At 43.8% G+C, this 21,499-nt stretch overlaps 1 protein-coding gene across 1 annotated transcript in view; it reads right to left on the minus strand.

Annotated features, from left to right (window-relative positions):
• PLPP1 (phospholipid phosphatase 1) overlaps positions 1–14,710 on the minus strand; it is a 126,070-nt gene extending 111,360 nt beyond the window's left edge. Inside the window, exon 1 of the mRNA XM_065406069.1 lies at positions 14,653–14,710. Coding sequence (XP_065262141.1) covers positions 14,653–14,710 — 58 coding nt within the window. The remainder of the gene's footprint in view (positions 1–14,652) is intronic.
• Positions 14,711–21,499: the final 6,789 nt, after the last annotated feature.

Raw genomic sequence — 21,499 nt, forward strand, 5'->3', positions numbered from 1 at the left:
AGCTACAGGAAAAATTGAGTTTTCCCTATAAACTATGCAAATATAAGTGTTATACAAACATTCCTATAGGATAATGGAAGGATAGATTCTGTGGGAAGAGAGTGTCCAGGACTATTAAAAATTCAATTCGCCAATCAGTGGGAGTTTTGCCACGGCTCATCAGAATCCTATGGCCAGCAATGAAACTAAGTCAAGTCAGATTCACATTGCTGAGGAAAGCCAATGAGCAGCTGACACCAAGAAAGGTGCTGGACTATTCACTTAGGGGAAGACCACCTCAAAGACACCTTAGTTGGAGGAGTAGAGGTAGCAGAGCCCTCTTCCCCCACCCACCTTACCCAGAGCAGCCAGGAGGCTGGCACAAAGCATAGAAGACCAATAGAGAGAGACCCTCAGAACAGCCAGGAGGTTCTGCAATGACTGGAAGAGACAGAAAGCTCCTTGAAACAGAAGAGGGAAAGAGGTGCTTAGAGTTTGTCAAAACACCAAGTAGCTAGACAGAGGCAGATACAGAAGGTGGAAATCAATGCACCCTCTTTATTCCCAGCAGCCAGGAATGAGTGAAGGGAGAAAAACTGGGCTGTTTGCCAGAATGCTGCCCCTGGACCTCACTGGCAGGTTCCCTTTACCTTGTCTTTCCTATTTATACCTGGCTAGTAGATCTTTCCTGCCCTGACTGTAAGTGCCTAAGATTGTTAGCTGAAGCATTTTTAATACTATCATGTTTATACCAACCTAATGATTCTGATACTGTAATTTAAGAAAGCCTTCTGGCAAACAGAGAGGGTACACATTTGCTTAAAGCTATACTAACTATAATAAAACTGAGCTAACATTTCTTCCTGTTCCTTTCATACTATTTGCAACTTCTTTTTTCAGTAGTGAGAACATGCCAATAACTTGCTGGGTGGCTGAGAAGGAATAAAATTAAGAAGAGTAATAACCACAATGCTCTTTAATAGCTACCTCGCTGGCCCAGCCTGTGGTGTGAAACAGATAGCACCTCAAAGAGGAAGTCATTTACTGTGCCATTCCTGCTGGATAAGGATGGCTGTGACTGCTCAGGAGTGCAGAAGTGGGAAGGGGGGGAGGGGGAAAGGATTTATCCTCTGGCTTGGAGGAGACTGTACATAGAAATTCTTGGGGTTGGGGGTGGTGAGGGGGGGGGAGATTTCTGTTTAAATCATTTATTGTAAGGATTAAAGCTATTCTCTCTCCTCCAATTAAGGTTAGCTCTATGGGAAATTAGATTCTCATTTATTATCTACATTATCCACCCCAATTAAAAATGAATTACACATAACATCTTTGAAGTGCCTTATAAACATTAATGAGCTCATTAATCTTCACCACCCCTGTTTTAAGTATGCAAACAAGTACAATTTGAGTTTTACAGATGAGAAAACAGAGGCAGTGAGAGGTCAGTGGCCTGATTTTCAGAGTTGCTGACTGCCTGTAAATCCTACTGAACTCCACCTGTACATTCTGCTGCAAATATTCAGCACATATTAGAATATGTGATTTTACCACAGTAGTACAGGTAGGAATATACAGTGAATTTGAATCTGGCTGCACTAGCGTGATCACTTACAAAAATTATTAAAAAGGAAATCAACCTAAGGTCAAGACCTTGTTATTCCAGATTTTGTAGCTGTCCAGCCAACTCATATCTTGACTTCCCTATTCCCAAAAAGGAAGCAGGGTGTCAAACAGGTGGAGAAGTTCTGCAGCTACAATCACAGATTTTCTGTTTAAAAGTCTGTGTGTAAAATGAATCTAGTGATTCAGGTTTTATTCAAAGCCTGTCAAGTTAGATGGTTTGACCATTTCCCCACCCCAAGCTAGTATACATTGGACTGCAACTGCTGAAAGTAATTTCAAGTCAATGACCATGAACTCTGTACACATGACTGATTTTTAACTATGGAAAGACGCAAAGGTTCTCCTTTCCTGTGCAGCTTAGTAAGAATGTAGCACAGCAGTGTTCTACTTAAACAAACAGGGTTCTTAACAGATCCAGGTTATGATGGCAGTGTCAGAGAAACTACAGGTTTTCCATAACACACTACACCATTCCTAAGACCATGCCATTTTTCCATACTGTATCCCAATAGCACGCATCAGAATATAAATAAGAGAACTATTTTAGTAATCAGAGCCAGGCATTCTCTTGGCAACCTGGAGTTTTCATAACTTATAACTGTTTCCAGAGCACACCAGCTGTGTCTTTAAACTGTCATTATTATAGTGTTTGAAAATAAACTGCATTTTAATGCACATTTAAGTAATTAGACATAGTATTTGTTTTTGCAAAAAAAATATTTCTACTTTTGAAGCTAGACAAGTTTGTTCAGAGTTAGTTTAAAATTAATAAGCTTTTTACACATTTGAGTACACAGAATGGTTCTACAATATGTTCAGATACATCTTATCTAACTTTTCTCAACTTTTATCTGTATGAATAAGAAGGAAGCTAGGTGATATAGGGAAGTAAGTGCTTAGATACCACAATATTTCATGTGTGTTGAGGTATTATCTGCCCTGTTGAAGATTATAATAGAACCATTAGCTATATACAGATCAACTGCCATGCCATATATTTTAGATGTCCGTTAATATGAATGTTCCCTTTGGGAAGAAAGTTCCATTTCCAATGCTGATGTGACCACAGATCTAAGAAGAGAATAAGAGGTGACAGAGTCCTGAGTCTGAATGAAATTCTGATTTTAATACATGTCACAGAAAGAACTGTAAACATGAAAGCAAATAATGTGTGTATTGGGGAGGATGGAAGGAGAAGAAGTGGACTTCTGCCTATTTTGTAGATGCTTCTTTATATGCAAGAGGTTGAAAGGTTAATTTTAACTAGAAAAAAGAAAAATTCAGATCTGTATTTTTAAGACGATTCTGTGGTAACTGGAGAACCTCGTGAAGTGACATCACAGGAGGCTGAAAGCTAAACCAAAGAAAAAAAAAGGAGGGGATACATTTTTACTCAACCTGCCTAAAAAAAAAATTTTAATTAATATCCATTTGATGCCAATACCGGCTGTCACTTGGTAGAAAGGATGTCAGTTAAAGAGCTGACATTAAAAACCTCTTACAGCTTAATTGGAGGGGTACAGTGAACATTGGAGGCCTACAGAACATCTTCAAGAAAAACTACAAAAGAACAAACCTTTGCTGACATTTCTATGTCAAGAAGGAGACATTATAAATAAAGCAGCACAAGGGGCACAACATTTAATTTTTCTACATCTTTTGTAGGTCACTTTTAAAGGTATCTTGATTTCACAAGCTAAATCTCTTCAATGACTTACACAGCTCAAAAGTTTAATATTAAAAAAAAATTATGAATACAAGTGACAGCATCTAACTAGTTTTCAGATAAATATTAATTGGAAAAGTTAACCAGAGTGGAACCCAAACAAACAATGGTAATAAGCAATTCAGCATTAAGGTTGGAAAGCAGTTATAATCAAATGGTGAGCTCATTCCCTGTCATCCTGGAAGAATGGCTAGGTCTCCCATGAGTAAGTCTGCAGTAGGAGGAAACAGCATAGCCACAATTAATTAAAAGGGGCCAATTTCTGAGTATCTGCACTAGGACTGCATAGGTGTTCCTGAAGTGATACTTGAGCACAAGTACTCACACACACACCCTACCTATCACTTAGAACATACGCAGACACTGGGAGTATAAGCACTCCCCAAATCATTAAGGGGTTCTCCTGCTTTAGATCCTTAACGGTCAAAAGTTTTCATATCTAGACCAAAAAGAAGAAGATGGAAGAATTGCTGCCAAGTCCCCCCCACTTAAAAAAAATATAAACAACACAGTACAATAAAAACTAGCTCAAAGAACCAGCCTTCATCCCCCTAAAAAAGGGCACAAACGTAATAGCCCATAGGGAAGGGGTGGGCAAACTTTTTGGCCTGAGGGCCACATCTGGGTATGGAAATTGTATGGCGGACCATGAATGCTCACCAAATTGGGGCTGGCTGCAAGAGGGTGTGAGGGCAGGCTCTGGGGTGAGGCCAGAAAGGAGGAGTTCAGGTTGGGGGAGGAAGCTCTGGGCTGGGGCAGGAAGTTGGGATGCAGGGGAGGGGGAAGGCTCTAGCTGGGGGGGAGGGTCTGACAAGGGGGAGGTTGCAGAGAAAGGCTCCAGCAACTCCCTGCTGCTGGAGCCCTTCCCTGCTGTAGAGAGAGGTTCCAGCAGCAGCAAGCTGCTGATCGGTTTTTTGTTCCCCCGCCCTGCTCTGTCTTCTCCCCACCACCAAAGTATTTCACTGATGTGTAGCTACATCAGGGGTGGGCAAACTTTTTGGCCTGAGGGCCACATGTGGGAATAGAAATTGTATGATGGGCCATGAATGCTCACAAAATTGTGGTGGGGGTGCGGGCTCTGGGGTGGAGCCAGAAAGGAGAAGTTCAGAGTGCAGGAGGGGGCACCGGGCTGGGGGAGGGAGTGCAGGGGGGTGAGGGCTCCGACTGGGGGTGCAGGCTCTGGGGTGGGGCTGGGGATGCAGGGTTGGGGGTGCAGGAGGGTGCTCCAGGCTGGGACTGAGGGGTTCAGAGGGCAGGAGGGGGATCAGGGCTGGGGCAGGGGCACGGGAGGGGGCCAAGGGTGCAGGCTCCGGGCGGCGCTTACCTCCTCAAGCAGCTCCTGGAAGAAGCAGCACGTCCCCCCTCCGGCTCCCATGCAGAGGTGTGACCAGGTGGCTCTGCGCACTGCCTCACCCGCAGGTGCCGCCCCCACAGCTCCCATTGGCCCTCATTCCCGGCCAACAGGAACTATGAGGGCAGCGCTTGGGGTGGGGACAGTGTGCGGAGCCCCCTGGCTGCCCCTACGCATAGGAGCTGGAGGGGAGATATGCCGCTGCTTCCAGAAGCCGCGCGGAGCCACAGCATGCAGGGAACAGGACAAGCCCCCAACCCTGCTCCCCAGCGGGAGCTCGAGGGCCAGATTAAATGCAGCCCCCAGGCTGTAGTTTGCCCACCCCTGCCACAGGGGTTACTATATCCTCTCATTACAATTTACAAACATCTCCCCCCGGTCAGAATCTTTGCAGTTATGATTTGGTTTTATGCTGCAAGTTTATTCTGTGGTCAGAACTGTAGCCACACATGAGTTAATGCATAGTAGTTGCAATGCTGTGGTCATGTAACAATGTATCCCAAGAAGTTAAAGTATATTTTAAGAGAGTCCTGTTTCTCACACACAGCACCACTGTGATATCTTCATGTTCATCTCACATGGCCCAGTCTTGTTCCCTCTGAAGTCAATCACGAGATTTGCCATTGATTTCAGCAGGAGTTGGACCAGTGATGGTGAAAAAGTTTACATTAGGGTTTCTGTGCTTCATGACAGCCTATAAATAGACTGTACAGAATTGGCAAAACTGGGAGTTTTCTTTTAATTTTACACTGACACCTGAAAAGCAGACAATTACTGTTTAAAAAAAGTCTCCTGAAATCAGTATTTTCCACTGACTTCAACAGGCTTTGGATGAGGCCCAAACTTATTTTATTGAAGCAGACTCCCAGCAAAGAGAAGGAAGCCCCCCCACCTTTTTTTTTTTTTTTTTTTTTTAAATGGACAGTTAAAAGCAGGTTGGATGGAGCACTCAAGACCATATGAAAGGGAACAAACCACACTGGCAGACCAAGAGGATGGACTGCTTGTACTTACGGGTCTTTACCATCTCTGACTTCTGTAAGTAAAGTCTAGAATTCTAACATAACCTGCTAATTGATTACTGTTTATTGAGGCTTTTGTGAACTTAACAATCTTTTGTGACTAGTAGGGACTTTTCAAACTTTTGTAGCTATATATTGTGTTCTTCCAGTCATCACACTTTTGGTAGTTGGTTTCACATATTTGGTCTAGCTGAACTAAACCTGAAGACATTCTTCCCACCTCCACCCATAAGTGCTGCCACCAGTCATGTGCTGGGAGGGGGAAGGGAGGCTAAGACCCTCTATGTTGTTTGCCCAATGTAAAAGGTCTCTTTAGTCAGTTGCTCCCTAACTGATTGTGTAAGAGAACCTCTTTTACTTTCCTTTGACTATCACATTTGATCTCCATCCTTCCCCTCCCCCCCACAACCACCTAATAGGTAGAGAGGTTTACTGATCAACTGAACTGCTCACCTGCATCTTCATACATTGTGCCAGGGACAGAATGATAAGGTTTTAAAATTTAAACCATCAGGAGCCATGGGGAATATGGAGAACTAACCTAAAATATAGGTAGTGCCGAGAAAATAAAAGTTTTCCATGAAGGCAAACAACTATAGTAAGTACACTATATACAGTTTGAACTGAAGCTACTAAAACCCAGTTGCTTCCATCTAAAACATAAAAGCCAGACCAGTGGTTTAAGACAATGGCTATTAACTAGTAAATGCTAGATTAAGACTAACTCTGGATTTTTGCTTCCTAATATGGCAGATCACATTATGCAAAGTGAAGGGAGTTTTTTTGAGTGCTGTTCTTGGCAGCAAAAACATTCGGGGATCAGGAAAAACAAAAACAGGGTGAGGAAAAAGCCTTGCAGTTTTGGTCAGTCACCTGTGCTCTCAGTAGATCTTAGAAGAGAATGCTTCTCTCACGTGCACTGTAGCTAATTTGAAGACAAGTTGCCCCTTTCACCAGACTCTGAAGATTCAACAACAATTTGCATTCTAGAAGTTTAACATCCACATGATGATAAACTTGGAAGTGGTACCAACAGTATGTTTGTGAGTCACAAGAAGTCAAGGTAGAGGTGGCAAGGCTGGTGAACTACAGCATTCAGGAACTGCAACACTACACAGAAATAGGCATTGTTTGATCAGCACTGACACCTCAACTGTCATTTAAGCTTTGCCTTCACTGAGGCTACATCTACAATACACACACTAACACAGCAGCGTGTAGCTCAGGGTGGCCCGCGGGCTGAATTCGGCCCACCAGCCATTTTAATCCAGCCCTCAAGCTCCCGCTGGGAAGCAGGGTCTGAGGCTTGCCCGGCTCCAGCGCTCCAGCCAGGGAGCAGGGTCAGGGGCCACTCCACGCGGTTCCCAGAAGAAGCAGCATGGCCCCCCTCCAGCTCTTATGTGTAGGGGCAGTCAGGGGACTCCGCTCTACACACTGCCCCTGCCCCAAGCGCCGCCCCCGCAGCTCCCATTGGCCAGGAACTGCAGCCAATGGGAGTTGCAGGGGCGGTGCCTTCTGACGGGGCGGTGCCTCCACGTAGGAGCCGGAGAAGGGACATGCCACTGCTTCCGGGAGCCACTTGAGGTAAGCACTGCCCAGAGCCTGCACCCCTGAACCTCCCCTTGCACCCCAACCCCCTGATCCTCTTCCCACCCTCCGAACCCCTTGATCCCAGCCCAGAGCACCCTCCTGCACCCCAAACCCCTCATCCCCAACCCCACCCCAGAGCCTGCACCCCCAGCCAGAGCCCTCACCCCCCTGCATCCCCTCCCCAGCCCGGAGCCCCCTCCCACACCCTGAACTCCTCCTTTCTGGCCCCACCTCAGAGCCCACTCCCCCATCCCCATTTTGTGAGCATTCATGGCCCGTCATACAATTTCTATTCCCAGATGTGGCCCTCGGGCCAAAAAGTTTGCTCACCCCTGGTGTAGCTACACATCAGCGAAATACTTTGGTGGTGGGGAGGAGACAGAGCAGGGCGGGGGAACAAAAAAAAACAGATCAGCAGCTTGCTGCTGCTGAAGCCTCTCTCTACAGCAGGGAAGGGCTCCAGCAGCACAGGAGCAGCAGGACGCTATGCTGCTAAAAATAGCAGTGTAGACAGGAAGCAATGCTTGGGATAGGAGGAAGTGTCTAGGGTATGTACTCACATACATACCCACCCCCTTCAGGGCATCTTTTCGCTGCTCACCTAAGCTGTGCCCCACCAACTATGCTGTTATTTGTGCTGGGGGCAGGGGCTACATGTTCATGTACTCTACGCTGCACGCTTCTTTTGGTGGAGTGTAGACACACCATGTGGGAAAAATATGGGGAGGGGGGTTTTAAAAATAGTGAGATAGTTAATGAGAATTAACTAGGATTTTTACAGCAAGATTATGACTAAACATTTCAGCTATCCTTCTGTAGACTCAAACCACTAACTTTTGTGGCAATAGAGACATCACCTTAGTCTCTGATACACCCAGAGTGGAAAAGAGATACTGGTCCACATTTGTTCCAGACAAATTATAATCCAATACTCTTCTGCAACTTTCACAATTAAATCCATCACTTTCAATATTTTAAAAATGAAGCTGATTTAAATCTAACAGAGTCAGCATTCTCTTATCTAATTTGAAGTATTTATTAAACACAAAAGCATAATTATAGTCAGCGATGTTCTCTTTGGAAGACAAGAGCTTTTTCCCCCCTCCCCATTAAACAATAGTGACTAATTGATATTTGTATATTATTGCTTCTGCCACACTGCACCAGCTTTATGGGAGGTGGACAAGATGATCTGCGCTATAAAAGAAATTACTCATCTTTTTAGATGTACACAACACAATTCAAGAAAAATGATAGGTAATCCTCTCCTTTTGTAAATAGTTTACTTCCTCCTTAAGTTATCTAGTTAGAAGAGTACTTATCTAACAGCGTCACAGGTGTTTCATCAACCATGTTAAGACATCAGTAGTGTCAATTCGTCATCAACAGGAAGAAGAAGAAAAATTTCTATTTCCTCATAGCTTACAGCTTTATTGTACCTACAGCCAAGGATTTCTACCCCACAACTGTCACCAACTGTCAAGTCAATAGTTTATTCTGTATGGGATAAGTAACAGATTAAGGGGTTTGATTTTTTCAGTTGTTCAAACTGATAAATTTGTTCACCTTCTTCAATAAGAAGTCAGCACATCTTGTAGGCAAATGTCATGTGCTTTTACCTGTGGGCCCAGACTGCAAACAACTATGGTCTTCAGGGAAGACGAGAGTCAGGAAATAAGAAGCCCTGTAATTAATCCAAGCTTGTCTAATTAGAAAACAAACTGACCAGTTTCTATGGCACTTTGACACCCAGCGTTACTTGTAAGGGTGTTGCATTTTCACTCCATCTTGTTTGTATTACACTGTATATTCTTTGGGGCAAGGACTGCATCTTACTATCTTGTAAGCATTGTGTTCCTCTGTGGTAATCTTAATATATAAGTGAAGGCTCAACTGCAAGATACCTGGACAACCCACCCACCCACACACACACTTCTACATTAGAAAAGAGGGATGTTCTGGAGTGTGCAGGAAGAGGAGGTAGTCTGTAGTTCAGACCACCTGTATTTTCTAGAGGAGAAAAAAATATTTCCTTGTAAGCAAAGATATACAGTACAATCACCTTGAAAATAGGCTATTGCCCACAGTCTTGCAGACCAGTACTGTATAGGAAACATAGGAAAAAGAAAGGGGGAAAAAAGGGAGAGGAAAAAAAGACACTTAAGATACAGTGAAATTCTAATCTAATCATTTTGTAGAAGACTCCAAAAAGAAAAAGTTTATATATAAAATCTTAGCGCACGCGCCCCCCCCCCCCCCAAATAGTGTAAGAACCTTTTTTATGACAACATATCAAAATTTGAGGTTGGTCCCAGACTCTGGCTGATCTATCAAGCTAGAAGTGTTTTGAATGACACTGCTAAGGAGGGTTTCCCCTGCTATATCAGACACTCCCCAGTGGCCACATTCATGAAACATTAATTAATCTCCAGTAGGGGACCTGTGGTTATCTTTAGTCCCACAGGCACACAGATATTTGAGTAGCACAAGGTGAGACCCAAGGATGTTTGGAGAACTAGAAGCATTTCATATCAGGCAGGAGTTTTCCCTCAGAAGTGTAAATATCTTTCATGAAGACCTGAGGCTAAAGCCACACTCTCCATAATACACTGAACTAAAATCAGGTGCTCTTCCCAGGGACTTGCTCACTCACTCAAGACAGACAGACAATCTAGCACCAAAGTCTATTCCCGTCCCGCCCCCTTCATGTATAAACTAAGCCATTCCCTAATTTTACAAATAGTACAGCCCACATATCTTAACGAATTAGAGTTGACCTGAAGAAGACCTCTGCGTAGGTGAGAGACACAAGCTTTCACGCTAACAGAAGTCGGTCCAATAAAAGATATCACCTCCCCCACCTCGTCTGTCAGGTTTTGTCAATGCATTTAAGCCTACGGGTGTGGAACAATTCTCTTCATGTGACACACTGGTCACATCCCCCCCCCCCTCCCCATCTTGTTAATTAGCTTAGGCTAAAGAAGATGCGTCTGTAGAAGAGACTCTCAGCTATCCAGTACTCAGACTCCAATTCAGCAAGGCACCTAAGTGTGTTCTTTTCTCAAGAGGGGTCCAAGAATGCGAAGAATAAAAATATTCTGCTGCCAAGAGGAGTGTTCACTCATGGGCCATGCAGGAGCTCATTCTATTAATAATAATTTGTATTGCCTAGGAGCCTCAGTCATGGACTGTGACCCCACTGTGCTAACTGCTGCATACAGAACAAAGAACGTGCCTACCCCAAACAGCTTACAGTCCAAAGAAGACAACAGATGCATACAGACAGATGGGGGGAAAAGTACAAGGAAACAATGAGACTGCATTGGTCAGACTGATTAGGCTATGGTGTCAGCACATCGACAACCTAGCTGTTGTCAAGTTTTCTGTAGACTTCATGGCGAAGGAGAATTTTAAGGAGGATTTTGAAAGAGAATAATGAGTTAGTTTTGCAGATGTTTACAAGAAGCTTCTCTCAAACATGAGGGGCAGCATGGGAGAAAACATAAAGGTGATGATGCTGTGAGTCAGAGGTAGGTGCCAACCTTTTGATAAGATATTGAATAAGAGAGAATAGGTAGGCCCTAGGGTAAGGATAGATTGTGAAGGGCCTTGAAAGTGAAGACAAGTAGCTTATGTTTGAGGCTATAGTGCGGATGAGAAGCGTAGTAAGGAAAGTAACTGAAAGACTTCCCTGATCGATTGTATTCCCTAAATGGACAATCTACCCTAGTTCTCACTTACTGAGGGACAATCTCCACTCATTGATATATATTGCTTTCCACAACCAAATCTCTGTACAACTTCGCATAAGTGATGTACCTGAATACTTGGATGCTAATATCTAAACTGTATTCTTAAATTTATTCACCTAAATTTGAGTTATTGCGGATTATGTACTCTATGTATCATATGACTTAAAAACAAACTCTGTATTTGTGGATAATCTAAGCACTATACCCAGATGTACAGACACTCTTTTCTCAACCGATGTATTATGTAATTTTTTTTAACATTAGCTTTAATAAAAACTTTAAATCTGTTCTTATCAAAAGGCGAGCCAGTGGAGGGCTTCAAAGAGAAGAATGACATAGTCAAGACAACAGGGTAGGAAAATGATCTTTGCAGCAACATTCTGAATGGAAATGAGCACAGCAGGATTGATTTATCAAGGCCAGAGAAAGAGACATTGCAGTAATCAATATGAGAAAAGCCAGGATGAGAAGTTTAGCTATGTGGATGGATTTAAATGGCCATATTTTAGAGATGTAATACACAAATATCGGCAAGGCTTTGATATAACTTCAGTGAGAGAACCTAGAGAGATGTCTGAGTCAGAGAGAAAGTCCAGGCCTGAGTACCAAGCAGAATGGTAGTGTTGTCCACAGTGATCAAAAAAGGAGATCGTGGGGAGGAGAAAACTAAAACAGAACTTTTAATCTATGCAAGTTTGAGCTGACAGACTTAAGGGGAGATCAGAGAAACAGGCTCAGATGATTTTAATAGTATCCATCATTGGAAATTTAAGATTCATGTAATTTTTTTGGTCACCTTCCCTTAATTTTAACTTGTTGTGAAGGGTTTATATATTTTACATATTTAAAATTAAAGAAAATTTTACTGTCTTGAACTTAAAATGTGCATGTAATGCTAAATACTTGACCCATTAAAAAGGCATTTAAAAATCCCAACATAAAATGAAGACTTAACCGCTTGAAAGGCCACAAAAAGGTATCAAATTTAATATAGCGAGGCTGTTAAAAATATTCTAAGTTTTGTAACTGATCACAACTTGCAGCCATTTGGCTAAATGGAGCCAAATCTGCTTCCAAAAGTAGTGTCCTACTGATGTCAATGTATTATGATGACTAATGGAGCTGCAGGTAGGGAATATTTAAAAATAAACGGTACAAAAGATTTGAAGAGTCAGTTGTCGATCATTGGGGGAACATACAGAGTATGGGGGGGATGTTGTTATGTCAGGGTTGGCAGCACACATAATACATACAGACTGTGATGTCTCCAATGGAGGGGTAAGCGGTGGGCGAGATCAAGACACAGTTGGTAAGCGGTGAGGGTCAATCATCCGCATAGGGGGTACAAATAGTCATGGGTACGAGTAGGTGGGCTGGGTAATGGTGATGGGGCGACCCTCACGTGGTGGGATTCGGTTAGGTTGGGTAGGTTCGGGGTTCAGCGAAAGAGGCCCAGCGGGGGGGAGGGGTTAAGAGGTCCCTTCCCCCTTGTGGGTGGGTGAGGTCTCCCCGGCTCACTCTTGGCATTGGCGGTGGCCGGTGAGGTTGGGTGGGTTCAGGGCTCAAGGGATAAGGCCCATCGGGGGGGGGGGGTATACAGGCCCCTTTCCCCTTGAGGGTGGGCGAGGTCCCACCGGCTCACTCTCGTTATCGGCGGTGGCCGGTGGGGTTGGCTGGTTCAGGGTTCGGGGGGGAAGTTGGCCAATCAAGATCAATTGTAATCTGACTCAACTGCTTTGGCAGTATATCACTAAAAACTGATGAGATGGTAGAATGCTCGTGGCCATTTTGGAAATGTCTTCACTGCATGCATACATACTTTAAAAAAACAAAAAAACGCAAAAAGTGAGTGATCATTAGATGCAGATCTAGATATAAATGATGAAAGGAGGGGTTGTTCCAAATTGACATTAAAATATTCCACTGCATTTATTATTTTTGTTAACATGAAATTGCTTTTTCAGCAAGATCACAACTATGCTTTCTAATTAAGGTCCATTTAAAAAAAAAAAAATCTGTCTTTTGGATCAACTGAAGGATGTTTTCACCTACAGCCCAAAGACCGGACATGTGATCCTCTCAGCAGTATGGCAAGGTTTTGATGACATGACACTAAAACCATCCATTAGCCCTTATACCATTTATACCAACAGGGCAGCTGCACTATTATTGAAAGATGGGTGCTAATGCCAGGGAAGTCACACTAAATGCTGTTAACAGTTTTGACAGGGCAGGGGCATGCTAGACAGTAGACATTAGTAAATAGTAGTGAAAGAACTTGTAAACCCTTAAACGTTCCTATTAGTCTCCACCAAGTCCAATACTGACATCTGCTTATGGAAGAAGATGCTACATCACCACGAGCATGCTGCGGAGATTACGCGTTATACTTAGAATTCCATCCATTTACTTGGATCAGCTTTTACTAAAGAGTGGTTTTCCCACTACTAGCTCTGTAAATTGAAGATTACCTTTACAAGTGCCTAGGGTTGGAGAGTGGAGGACATGGACAACAACCAGATGCTCTAATCATCAGGGATTTGTTAGACCAAGCTTATTGTACAATAGCCTATTAAGATGAAGACAAATACTTTTTGGATAAGCCTATTCATTTTAAGCAGGAAAGGATTTATTGTATATTTCATCTACTGCATCATTACTACTGTGTACCCATCCTTCATGCCACAAAACAAAGAACAAAACACATTTTCCCAACTAGCCCTCTTGTTGATTTTTCTGCAGAAGAAAGTGGGCTACCTAAACCAAAGAGAAAAGAAAAACAAATCTCCAAAAGACAAAGCCTACAATACACTGAAGTTCCCTGGGCTGTAACCAGAATGGGTTTGCTACTCATTAACTGTCAAAGCAGATGAAAAATAAAAACCCGAAAAAGGTTAGAGACCTGGAAGAGGTTGAGAGAGCAGAAATGCATCACATTACACAAGACAGAATTAGTAAGGCTTAGCCTTCTAGAAATAAACGCTCATTTCCTCTTCATCACTGTCGCAAGCTCGTCAACTAAATTAACATACCTAGGTAAAGAAAGGAACAAAATCCTAGGGAACCTCAAAAACCTACAGAAAAATGGCCCAAGCCATCTGCTTTCCAGCGGAACTAGCTCTATCAGAGGGCAACCCCCTCCAATGCTTCATTTCTGCCGGTAACGAACCGCGGTAGGACTACACACGTGCTTCTTGTTTAAAGCCATTAACTGCGTTAGCCAGCTGCTGCTCATCCTGATTTAGGGCAGTCGCAGCGACCAGGTTTCTCCAGGTGAAGGGGGAAGGAGAGAGGCTCCCAGTCGTGCTGGTGCGGAGGGAGGAGAGAGCGGGCGGGAAAGGGATGAAAGGTGATGGGAGAGCAGTGGAAGCAGTCAGCCAGAGAAGGCTGCCCCTGTGCTGGCAGCTGGAGCAGCCTCCTCCCAGGGGAAGACGGACAGCCAGTGATTAGCGTGTGACCCGCACCGCGAGCCGAGCGGAGCCCTGCTGCAGCCAGGCGCGCACCCCACACCGCGGCAGGGATGGTGCCAAGCCCCGCGCCCCGCACAGCCCGGGGGACAGCAAGCGGGGCAGGAGACAGAGCAAGGCACCGAAGCAGCCGGAGACGTACCCAGCACCACGCAGACCACATCCAGGAACACGAAGGGCAGCCGCGTCTTGTCAAACATCCTGCCAGCCCTGGGCGCCGGCTGCTGCGCTGCGAGGGATGCGGGCTCCGGCGGGGCTTGGTGCCTGGGGGTAGCGGGAGGGACTCTGCCGCATCCAGTCAGCGCTCCGGGGCGAAGCGCTGCAGCCAACGGCGCCTGGCACTGGCCGCTGCTGCTGCCGCCACTGCGGCTCCTACCCGGGCTGCGGCTTTAAGGAAGGGGCGGGCCCCGGCCGGGCTGCGGGCGCGTGCGGCCGCCCCTGTGCAGACGTTCCACTCCGGCACCGCGCAACGGCCGCCGGCCAATCGCCTAGCTCCGCAGCGCGCTACGTGCCCCAGCCCCGGCGACCGAGATTCATGGCCCGCCCCCTGGGAAGGAGCCGCCCCCACTTTCCGCCGCAGCCCCGTCCTCTGGCGGCCGCGAGGGAAAGCGGGAGTTGGCCGTGATCCCTCAGCTCCCGCTGTGCGGTGGGAGCGCGACCGCGTGCAGCCCGCGCCTCGGTGACCGCCCGGCTGGGCCAGGCCCTAGAGAGCCCGGTGTGAGGGTACTTCCCGAGCTGGCTGCGTGGTCACCCCGGGGCAGTGGCGGGGGAGAGAGGGGCAGAGTGGTCTATTACCCCAGACACTACTCCCCTCTTGAACCCAGGAGTCCAGAGTCTCTGGAGTCCTCTGCTGGCAGCGAGTAGCTGTGAATCACACAAAGGATAACAACCTACTACTTCTATCAGTCACTCTCCTAGCGCAAACCCTAGCAGCCTGTGCTGTGGCTCTAGCCGTCCAAACCCTGCTGATGACCCAAGTTGGGAGGCGGTCACTATATATGGTTCCACAGGATAGAATTTCAGTTTTTCAGGGTTGTTTTTTAAATTAGGAAATTACATCCAAAACTGCATTAAAAGAACATTAATGTGGTGACATCAAGCACTAAAATGCCAGGGAATTCCAGAATTAAGGTTGCCGGTGCAATTTTTTAAAACACTACTTTTTACTTATTTCCCCACCATCACTGGAAAAGGGACTGAAAAGTAAAAAAAAAAGTCAGATAAACTTTTTTTCCCCTCACCAAAATAGAAAGAATTTTTAATTTAGAAACTTTTAATTGAAAAACTAACCTTTTTCATCCAAATGAAAATCTTTTGTGAACATTTTTGTTTTGGTTGAAATGGCTTTTTCCAGCAAAATGCTGATGGAAAAATCACTAGTTTAATACAGATATAAAACAAAAATCCATCATTCAAGCCCCTGAGCATATCTACATATTCTTAAAAAACAAAATTGCAGGCAGATTTACTGACACTACACGCAGAAACACTAGACCCAAACTATTCTGAGATTTTCCGTGTATCCTACCTACCTTCTACTACATCTGTCAGTAAATAGATGGGCTTTGTGCTATGCCTGGAAGGTTGAAAAACAGGCTCTGGCAGATCAACAAGGGAAACAAGTTCCAGGGTTGAAGATGTTTTTTCTAAAGATGCTATATCTCCAATCCCTTAGAGTTCAAATTTAGAGACTGTCAATGAGCAATTTAGCTGATCTCATCTCTCAAGGTAATACATTTGGGGAGGTGTCTTGAACAGCCAGCAGTCGAGCCAATATGACTTTAAAGATTGAGGCTATGTCTACATGACAAGCGCTACAGCAGCAGCTCTGCAGCTATGCCGCTTGTAACATAGACGCTTCCTACATCAGTGCAAGGGGTTTTTCCATCAATGTAGTTTATCCACCTCTCAAAGAGGTGGTCACTAAGTTGACTGAAGAATTCATCCGTTGACCTAGCTGCATCTACATGAGGTTAGGTCAGCGTAACTACGGCATTCAGAGCATGACATTTTTCACAGCCCTGAGCAATGTAGCTAGGTCGACCTAATTTTTAAGTGTAGATGAGGCCTACACAAACACCTTGAATTGTGCTCAAAAGCTAATATGAAGTCAAAACCACATACAGAGCACGGATGTAATGTGCTTTGCAGAGATCACAACTCTAAGCAACTGGTCTGACATATTCTACGTTAAGTAACACTTCAGAGTGGTCTTCAAGCATATCCCCAAGTAGAGTGAATCACAGTAGTACAACCAGGAAGTGACAAAGACTTGACTATTCATAGTGAGGTCCATTTCTGAAAGGAAAGTTTGCAGTCGCTTTGGTAACTGGAGTTATGGCCACTACTTCTACCCTGTAATTCAGAAGCAGACAATGGTCCAAAAGAACTTTTAAGTTGCAAACCTATTTGACCAAGAGAAGAGGGAAACATATACCCCCACAAGTACTGTGGATGTTTCCTTTTACCCACCATGTTATCTTTGTCTTGTCCAGATCAAACTTCAGACAGCTCCTCTCATCCACATTCCTGTCTCAGTAAAGTAATGGGAAAGCCAGGACGGCTTTCGTCTACTTTTAAATGGAAAAAAAGTTATCGAGATGAATGTCATTAGCAATAGTGGTGGGACTGCAGCACAAAACACCTCAAAATGGGGGCTTAGCCACCTAGCACACAGGATAAATTAATTGTACTTTGTTACCTTGAAATCCTTATGTCAATCCCTCAAATTAAGTCCTTTGACTTAGAAGCCATTTGTGCCAATTAGGTAAAACCTGCATTGGGGTGGGGAGGAAGACCTGCACTGTCTCAAGAGACTTTGAGTCAGAAATCAGTCTCTGAAAGCTCCAAGCTTTCCAGTGCACTGGTAGAGCACTTCCCACTGGTACATGTCTTTGTGGGACTTGGCTTATTTGCACCATTATGGAGACCAGCCCACAGAAGGTAGGGGGTGAACCACGACCATTTAGTTATCGTTCATGTTCAGGGTGTTTTTTTCTCTGCCCTGCCTTTGGGGATGCTCAGGAAGGAATTTTGCTTCCTCACACACCCACATAAAGACCAATATGATTGTTGTTGTAATTTGTGATCATAATAATTATATTATCCACATTAACTATTCTTTGAATATCCCTGTTGTTGAGCTATATCATTGGATATGTAGCTTGTAGTGGAGATGTCTGGCAGAAGCAGAAATCATGTTTAACATCGAGGTTGTTTTTTTAAACTTTTAATACATACAAAATAAACATCAGAACTTCCAAATCTCAATCCAATTTTCCCTGTGCCAGGAACATTCTGTAGTGATCAGTTACAGTGACTTTATGTCTCATGTACACTGGCAGAACTGTTGTTAAGGGTCATAGAGCAACCATGAATTGGGTCCCTGACTACAAAAAAAGAGACACTTTCCTGTCCAGGTACTGATTCACCAAGGTACTTAAGTACATGCCTAACTTTAAGCACAGAATTAGTCCCATTTAAATCAATGGGACTATCCACCTGCTTAAAGTTAGGCACATGCTAAAGTGCCTTGCTGAACTGGGACCACAGAGTGTGGCTGAAATATTCAGTCCCTCCAATGTGCATTGGTTGTCTTTGACTTTAATCTGCCTCTTAGGAATCTCCAGTAAAGCAGTGAAATCACATTATGTCCAAATTCATCTCATGTTGTCATGTCTATATTATATAGGTCAGACTAGATGATCAGAACGGTCTCTTCTGACCTCAAAATCTATGCATCTCCTCTTGGAGTAGAAGGTTGGAAGAAGGCAGGAGACGATACTCTCAAAAGACATATTGTCCTTTAATTAAAATACATCCTTGCTTGATAATGTAATTTGTCCCAGACATCACAAAATACCCTCTCCTTCCTTCTTTCTTTATTTCTTTTCTTTTCTCCATTCCCCCTGTATTTTCTTGTGGAGCAGTTGAGCAATAAAGGATGTTTATGACCAAGTTAATGTCCTCAGAATTTGTTTTGCCTCTACTGGTTACCCCAGAAATTATCGATAATGTTTTCCCCATCCTCCTTAATAGCTTTGTTTATGCTACTACCCATGTCTTAGGAAATCTACTATCTTTTCTGGTGATACTTACTTGCTGAGTAGGACTAGCCAAACAGGACTCTTAAAGGCAATTAGCAATCAAATAGACGAGTGACTTCAGTGTGTGACGAGATTTTCCCAAGCTTACAGATGAACCACCCATTTCAGGATTTAGCTTTAGTGGAAGGCTAGTCAGCAATTATACTAGACATGCAAAATTAAAATTAATTAGGACTTTCGGTGCACTCAGAGCCTGATTCTGTCACCCTTAGTACCTCCCTTACTAAGAAATTAGACCCTTTGAGTCAGAATATCCACTTGTGCAGTAATAACTGCAGGAGGAGATTAAGGGGAAGGAAAGCTCTGAAAAGATCCCCATACCAAATTTCTCCTACATCATTCTATCAGAGGAACAGGATTTGTCTTCTGTGTGATGACATATGGGTGTGCCTCTAAACTTGGAGGATCCAGATTTTACTCACTTGGTGTCTCTGACATCATTACCATAAGCCTATTAGTTCTCAAGTTGTTCATAGAGTCTTTCTGAAAAAGAACTATGTAGGCTAAACCTGAATTTCTAATAATGAAAGCAAACAGAACCTCCTTTCTTCTCTCCCCTTCTTCTCCGCCTCCCTTTAAAGAAAAAAAGTTCAGGCTTTCTTTATACCTTTTAAATTGTCATAGTTTGAGAACACTTGTAAAACATTGTAGACTGTGTCTGGCCAGTGTGGTCCAGTGACTAGACACCTGGCTGGAAGTTGGGAAATGTGAGCTTTATTCCTGGTTCACCCAGAGAGTGGGGTGGATCAATCACCTCTGTTTTCCCCCCCACACCCTTTATCTGCCTTGTATTTAGACTTAAGGGCAGAGACCGTCTCTTACTATGTTTGCACAGTACCTAGCACAATGAGGATCTGATCTCGGATGGGGCTTCTAGGCATTACTGTACTACAAATATATCATCATCATCATCATCATCATCATTCATCTCTGCAACTGAAAAAATGCAAGATTTGTTTCTACTACTTTATCATTCCTGTCATTGCTGCTGCTTCTTTCTGACTTAAAATAATAATGAACAAAAATTAAAAGAATAGTAATAATGTAATCACTGGGCTGGGGTGCTGCTGTGAAGAGTGGCTGGAGTGGTGGAAGCAGCACCCCAGTACTGGTGTGGGTACAGGAGTGAGTCTGGCTCATTAGATCTGGCTTCTTGATTGGAAGCCAGGCTTCTGGCATGGAAATAGGACAGGATTATCTCTGTCACAGATTGTCAGAATCATTTTTATGGAACACAACTCTTCCAGGGATTGTTCCAAATCCACATAACACTTTCGAGTGTTAATGTCTGCACTGGGACCTTTGCATTAACAGATGAATATGTAAAAACACATTTCTCACCATCTGCCTAGTGGCTCCACATCTGGGGAGTTTTCAGGGAGTGAGTCCATGGCCCACAAGGTCCTTGGGCTCCTAAAATTACTTCCAAATTTTGCAATAACTTGTGCTTCTGAAATGGACTACAGCTAAGCAGTTCTCACATGATATAAACAATGTGCAATATAGTGTTGTAAAACCACTCTCTGGTCTTTTTAACTTTAGAGCTTTTAAAAATGTTATTCTGTGATTACAGAAGATAACAGAAACACATTATATGTATAAAGTGGTCTCATAAATACCGGCGCTGCTGAGGAAAGGAATGAACTAACGATGGGATCAAGCCTCAAATTTGGAATTAGTTTTTAACCCCTCCAGAGTTAAGGGGGGTTTGGAAATGTTATTATTTAAAATTAGTAGTAGTAGTATACAAAAACAACAAGGAGTCTGGTGGCACCTTAAAGACTAACAGATTTATTTGGGCATAAGCTTTCGTGGGTAAAAACCTCACTTCTTCAGATGCAAAAAGTGAGGTAAAAGTGAGGTTTTTACCCACAAAAGCTTATGCCCAAATAAATCCGTTAGTCTTTAAGGTGCCACCAGACTCCTTGTTGTTTTTGTAGATACAGACTAACACGGCTACCCCCTGATAGTAGTAGTATAGCAATTCCAAACACCCATTAACTGTGGGGTTTTAGAAATGGGTTTTAGGTCAGACTCTTCCCTTGGATAAGCACTGTCTCTACATTTCAGACAAAGAACCTGAACCATTTTCATTGGATTGCCTGTACCTCTACATTGTAGCAATATCAATAATGAAGAGCTGTCATGATTTCCCCTATAGAGGGGGACTTGTAGGAACCCCTCTGTAAGGACATTAAAACAGGGAATGTTGATATAGATCTGTGCCAGTGCTATAATTAGCAGCTGGCACTTTTGGCACTTAGCAGTTGGCATGTTTCAGATTGTTCTGAGGTACTGGGTTTCTGGGAACAAGTATGCAGACCCTAATCCTAGAGTCCTGTACAAATGTATGGGCCAAATTCTGGCCCACACTATAGGCCTTTTGCATCACTATAGCCATGAAAGGGTCAAAACAGGCAGCTGAGGATTCCCCCAACATGAAGGTCCAGAGCATGATCCCTGGTTGGCATCTCAGCCTCTAGAGGGATTTGACAAATCATAAATTAGAGCTGCCCTATCAAAGGTGCACTTTGGAATAGGTCTCCAACATACATAGCAACTGAACCAGTTCTCTAGTACAGACCTATTAATCAGCTTAAATATCAGTTGAAGACCACAAAGCTTGGTTCTTCACTGCATTACTCCAGTTGCACTCCATACACTCCAGTAGTGTAGCTCCACTGATTTCAGTGGCCTCACATAGGCATAAATCAAGGTGAATCAAGCCCTATGTCCTAACTTCTTATTGAATATTATATCCCAGCAAGAATCCAGATGAGACTAGCATCAGCTCTGTGTACACTATAAAAAATATGAAGAATCCTGTTTAAGAACAGAGATCTATTCTGCCAGGCAAGGGACCTTCATTGCTTCAATATATTA

This window comes from Emys orbicularis, chromosome 6, assembly GCF_028017835.1.
Source record: "Emys orbicularis isolate rEmyOrb1 chromosome 6, rEmyOrb1.hap1, whole genome shotgun sequence".
NCBI lineage: Eukaryota > Metazoa > Chordata > Testudines > Emydidae > Emys > Emys orbicularis.